At 31.7% G+C, this 5943-nt stretch overlaps 1 protein-coding gene across 1 annotated transcript; it reads left to right on the plus strand.

The window, feature by feature from the left end:
* Nucleotides 1-18: 18 nt before the first annotated feature.
* LOC7486559 (uncharacterized) lies at nucleotides 19-2948 on the plus strand. The gene is made up of 6 exons (XM_002306507.4): nucleotides 19-529; nucleotides 1057-1147; nucleotides 1321-1481; nucleotides 2087-2114; nucleotides 2244-2352; nucleotides 2568-2948. Exons 1-6 carry the CDS (start codon nucleotides 275-277, stop codon nucleotides 2647-2649), a joined length of 726 nt encoding a protein of 241 aa, XP_002306543.3. The 5' UTR covers nucleotides 19-274; the 3' UTR covers nucleotides 2650-2948.
* Nucleotides 2949-5943: the final 2995 nt, after the last annotated feature.

The raw sequence follows: 5943 nt of genomic DNA on the forward strand, positions 1-5943 counted from the left end.
TCACTATTTTTATATATTAAATAAATGTATAAAAGGAAAGGAAGAGCTACCCTACACGGCGGCTCCAGCGAGAGCTACAATCCCCTCCCTCGGCTTCCCCTTTCCTCCGCAGACATCAATCAATAGGATGTCGAATCCAAACACTACTAATTCTTCCTCGGAAACTGTTTCTCGGATCCTTTCGGAACACGAATTACCTTTTTAATTTCTTTTGGGGTTTTGACTTCGAGAGACAACAAACAATTATACAAACCTTAAGAAAACATTACACCGCATGGAAATCGAGGTTTCGAGTTCGATACCGCCGTCAACTGTGGATTTAGAGGAGAGAAACAAGGATCAGGTGCGCGTGAGGAGAAAAACCTTGAAGGTAGTGCTGGAGCAGTGCCAGAGAGCTCTTGAATTGCTAAATAACGCTGACGGAGTTGACGATGACGGGTATTCCAGCGGAGAGGAATCCAAGGAAGTGGAGTCGTCGCCGAGCCGAGACAGCTCATCAACTTCCCTTGGCGATCAAGAAGCCGACGAGGTAGAGTTTTTGGCTAATGGCCTTGTTTTCTAATTGATGTTATATAGGTTTTCGATTACAATAAAACTTTATTTAGCTAATAACTATCCTTAGATAATTAATATTTGGATGAATTTAGAAGGAAAAAGAAGAAAAACAAACTGGATGCTGTGAATTATTGGAGTTAAACAAATAAAATGTAGAAGAGAGAGTGTTGAAGTTTGCTCCTGAGATGTTGTCTTTTTTCTTTTTATCTCTCTCTCTCTCTTTCTTAAACTGCATAATTCAAGGATACGGTTAGTATTTCATAGACAACTGATTTATTTGGATAATATGGACATAACTGATAATGTGGAAGAAGCTAGAACTTAGTATTTCCTGGATGGAATTTGTTTGGCTGTTTTATTTGGTTAATTTGCAAAATTGAGTGTTATTTAAGCTATCTGTGGTTCAATGCAATCACTTCGTTTTCCAAGTTTTTTTTTACTTTTCATATTTTGATCTAGTTATGATTTCGGGGGCCAAATATTTTTTTTTTCCTGATGCAGTTATGCGACCTCCTCAAATCGAGAGTTGAATGCCCTGACTTCATTGAGAAGCTTGAGTGTGCTCAACTCTCTGTTTCACAAAACATTACTGGTAAGTGCTGAGAGATGCTTCCTACCATAATATAGCTGATCTGTTGTTACCAATTGCATGCAGATTTATTTGTATGTTGAAGTTTATATGTAGAACATCAGTGCTTAGATATTTAGGATGGTAGTTTCCTCATTATATAGCCTAGATGTTAATGAGCTCTTGTATGGTGGCAGAAGAAGGTAGTTCTTGGGACATGATCAGTGAGAATGATCTCTGGGAAGCTGAAATTGATGAATCAGATCAGGAAGATTATGTCCTTGTCCGGGAAGAAGATATAGTAGAGGGTATCGCGTGCTTCATGGCTGCCTATTTGTTGTCTCTTAAACAGACAAAGGTATGTGATGTTATTAGTTCATGGTACCTTTTCCATAATTGTTGAAGTAATAAATTGTGCTAATCATTGTGATCTTCTTTGGCGTTTGTGCCATCAACCCTTTTGCCCTACCTGTTATATCTGTGATCCACAACTGTTAGGCGAATTCTCCAGGCTGGTTGATTCCCAAGAATTTATAAAATCAGTCTCATCTATTGCTTGTATATCAGCACAATAAAATACATGGATGTATGTGCATATGCACAGAGGCACTACTGCACACATGGATACACTTATAAATACAGATCATCGAGGGGTAATCATATTAGTGAATAGGAGCTGTTGGAATCTACAATTTACATCTTTTTTGGAGGAAAACCTTATAACATACGTGTCCATGCAACCAATGGATATCATTAGAATGAAATATCCTGTTTGACCACTGTTTGCAGCTGTTTTATTGCTTGATGCAAGATGTTTTGAGTACTGAACTGTGTTTGTTGTATCACCACAATGAGTTGGCTTTTAATCCGCTACAAGTGAGCTGCAAGGAAATTTTTTGGTGTCTTTAGTGCTAACAAAGACATTTTGTCTGAGATTCTTATTTGGGTACTTTCTACTTACAGGATTTGGCCCCTACGCAACTCCAGGAAGGTCAGTTCAAAGCTTTTATAATAATTTCCAGTCCTGTTCCGAGCACATTTTATTCTTCAGCTGAAATAAGCTTCCTTTTCAGCACTTAATGCAAAAGAATTCTGACATTTCCTGTTATATTTCTTTTAGCCCTTAGCAAGACTTTCTCAGTAAAAAAGAAAAAAGGAAAGCTTCGGAAGGCCTGGGATGGAAGCAAAGTCATTTATAATGTAGCATCTTGGGGAGCAACTGCCATTGGGTAGGCTATCTAATTTAAATTGTTATTAATTTAGTGGTTTTTCTTCTTGCATTGGTCATCCGATTATCTTATGTGTGGTTTTCTTGTACACAATATCCATTAAGTCTACATTTTCCTCGAATGATATTTTGATATGCATATTATCATTCAAACTATAACTGGAAAGAAATTTTTGCTGACATTCTCCTGATGTTTCTGGTTTCTCTACTTAACAGGTTATATCAAAACCCTGTACTCTTCGGGGCTGCCTCAAAAGCCTTCTGGACTTCCTGTCATGTTATATCCAAGCTTCTCTGATGTCCTGGTACATGTTGGGATCCACTGTTGTATTCATGCGTGTGCTGCCATTGCAGCTTGGAGTTTCACCTGTGAGTCATTCTTTTCATGCTACAGACGAATTGATTTCCCTGACATGATTTAATCTGTAAATATTCTTCCTTGTCAAGTATTTCCGAGTGCCAATTCAAATTCATTGGTAAGATGAGATCTCGTTAGTTGTCCCCTGGACTCCCCTTCCAAACTGCACAATTGGCTTTAATGAACAGAAATGTATCTACGATGTTTCAGTTGGAAATAATGAATTTTCATTTTCCAAATTTTCTGGCGTGATGAGTTTGCTTGGTGGTAAAAAGGAATGTTTTGGACGTACAAAATTGGTTTGGTCACACAACTAAGCAAATGTTGGCGTCTTCCTATCAGAACCATTTTACGTGGAATCTAATTCAGAGTTAGATTGAAGAAAATTTGTAGCTCTTGCTCCTGCCAACCCATTACTAAGAAGCCCGTTTGATAAGCAATTGGTGAAAACCTCTACAATTATCCTTTATCTCTTTGGGTATAGCTCCTATAGTTTTGCGTATAAGCAACAGATGAAATTTGGGCTTGTTTGGATACGGCAGATATTTTTTTTAAAATATTTTTTATTTAAAAATATATTAAAATAATATATATTTTTTATTTTTTTAATTATTAATGCATCAAAATGATTTTAAAAAAATTAATTTAAAAATAAAAAAATTCAAAAAATTTTAATAGCGTGGTTGGATTGCAATGTTAAACAAGGCGTTAAAGGGTTTGAAAGGGCGTGAAAATTATTTTTAAAATTTTTTTTTTTAAAATATATTAAAATATTATTTTAAATTTTTTTTTAGATTAATCTAATAAAATATTTAAAAAATATGATTTTATTGGAATAACAAATAGTACCGAACACTTGATTGCAGAGGAGCCATTTCACTATTCCATCTTGGATATACGTTTAACTTTTTGGAAGCATTTTTGCTCCTTTTTCTTCCTATTTGTTTTTTTTTTTTTTAATTTTCTGAGTTAAGTTGACCAAGTGTATTTTAGAGCTAGGCATTAAAATTAAAATTAAAATTAAAAAAAAACCTAATAGGGATTCATATTTTCCTGTATATGTGAGAGGGAAAACACGGTGGTTTCACCTAAACATTTGATCCTTGTTAGCTTGGAATTATTTGATCTATTTCACAATTTTCTTTTTACAAGTTTATTACATTATAAAAAATTATTTGATTTTACAAAAACATAAAATGAAATTGTTGCTTGCAGAAAAAAAAACCAAGGATTAAGTTTGTCGAGGTGGCATTGCTGTAGTTTATATATATATATAATTGTTTAAGATGCACTTTTTTGAATAATTTTTACAATTTTATTTTTAGTCCTTGTTTAAGATATGATTGAGAAAGACATTAAAAAATAATGAATAAAAAAGAAAGATGTTTGTTAGTTATATTCCGACTAAAAGAAAAAATTAATTTTAGTATCAAAGAGTTATATTCAATGAAAAGAGTTCTATTAAAGTGTTGTTTAGCTATAATCTTATCTTAAAAAAAGATAAATTATGGTTGATGAAAGTTTTTGAATTCAGATTATTTTTAATTTTTAAAAGATTAAATGCTAGACTAGAAATGGATTTATTAAAGTTACTATATATTTTCATTTTTTTTTGTTGAAAAAAGCGCTTTTTAAAACCTAGAAGTCGAAATCCTAACTTTCCAGCTACTAAAGGTGGCAGGAGTTCGACAAGTAGTCTATGCTTTGTCCATCTGATCTAACATTCTAACTAGAAATAAAAATTACAGGGCAGACCCGCACATGCTTTCCCTGCTATTTTTAAGCCAAAACAAGGCTACTAGGTTGTTTTTATGAGCCTTTATTTGTTTTTTAATTAATTTGAATTCATTTATATAAAATTGTTTTTATGATGTTATTCCATTAAATACCATTTTAGATTTGTTTTCAAACTGGATTATAACATTTTTTTTTATTATACTAGCAAGTACTTTTTTTTACCGTCTTTCCTGATTGTTTTTTCCTATAATTAAATAAATAGAATTATATTTGACATGTTATTTCAAAGTATTTCAAACAATTTGGCATTTATTTTTAAATAAGAGTCCAGCCTTTTTTTAATGTTAGCAATTATTACGTAGATTATTCTATGTGAATCTGTTATGGAATTTTGTTTTTATATTTTTCTTCATGAATATTCTTTGAAAATTAATTTCAAGTCATTATAGTTATTGAAAGTATTTTCTATCGAATTTTTATTGCTTTTTATTCAATGAAATATGCTTCTTATAAGAAATGTTTATCATCAATGTATCTTTAATATTTATTGATGTATATAAACCTTGAGCAATTTTATTAATTACATACATCAACATTTTGATTCATTGTTTTCATGTATGAAAACACATTGATAACACCAGCATTTTTTATGTTGTAATGTTTTTATATGACCCAAGGTGAAGGATAGATGATCTCATTAGTCTCTTAACTATAGGACCAATATCAAAGTATTAACATTTGCTAAAAGAGTTTGACTTTTTACTGTAGCAATAATAAGTGAAAAACTAACTTTTTTTTATTTTGATCCTCAAAATATTTTATAACTTTTTGTTTTTTTTTAAAAAAAATCAAACTTAATTTTTTTTTTCAACTTCATTCTCCAACATTGTGTTTACTGGGTATTATTGGACTTCATGACTTAATTTGATTTGCTTTCTATTGAGTTATCCTGATCTTATAACTCGGGTCGTGAGTTTTGATGGTTAGCCATGTTGACTCGAGTTATTTTTTTAATCTTTTTTAATTATTATTTTTTCAACTTTATCCTTGAACATTGAGTTGATTGAGAATTGAGTTTTATAATTGCTCTTTTTTTTATGGGGTTATCATGGTCTCATGACCCGGCTAGCGAGTTTTGCAAATTAACCAGGTTGACTCGAGTTTTTTTGTCCTTTTTTTAATTGAATATTTTTTTCAATTTCATTCTTCAAAATTAGGTTGATTGGGGATTGAAATTTATAATTATTTTTTATTTGTTTTCTATAGAGTTATTTTGGTCTCCTAACCCGAGTTTGACAGGTTAATCCGAGTTGACTTAGGTCATTTTTATCCTTTTTTTTCTTTTCAATTTAATCATTCAACCTTCGGTTGATTGAGAATTGAGATTTATAATTTTTTTTATAGGGTTATCATAATCATATGACTCGGGTATCAACTTAGACTAGTTGATTCAGGTTTCTTATTCTTTTTTTAGTTTTTTTTTCAATTTATTCCTTC

Source organism: Populus trichocarpa, chromosome 5, assembly GCF_000002775.5.
Source record: "Populus trichocarpa isolate Nisqually-1 chromosome 5, P.trichocarpa_v4.1, whole genome shotgun sequence".
In the NCBI taxonomy this organism is placed as follows: domain Eukaryota; kingdom Viridiplantae; phylum Streptophyta; class Magnoliopsida; order Malpighiales; family Salicaceae; genus Populus; species Populus trichocarpa.

Bases quoted from the DNA above. Each gene is read 5' to 3' on its own strand.
- LOC7486559 (XM_002306507.4), top strand. From the start codon at position 275: ATGGAAATCGAGGTTTCGAGTTCGATACCGCCGTCAACTGTGGATTTA. The intron at 530-1,056 runs GTAGAGTTTTTG...TTCCTGATGCAG, and splicing joins GCGATCAAGAAGCCGACGAG to TTATGCGACCTCCTCAAATC. The intron at 1,482-2,086 runs GTATGTGATGTT...TTCTACTTACAG, and splicing joins TGTCTCTTAAACAGACAAAG to GATTTGGCCCCTACGCAACT.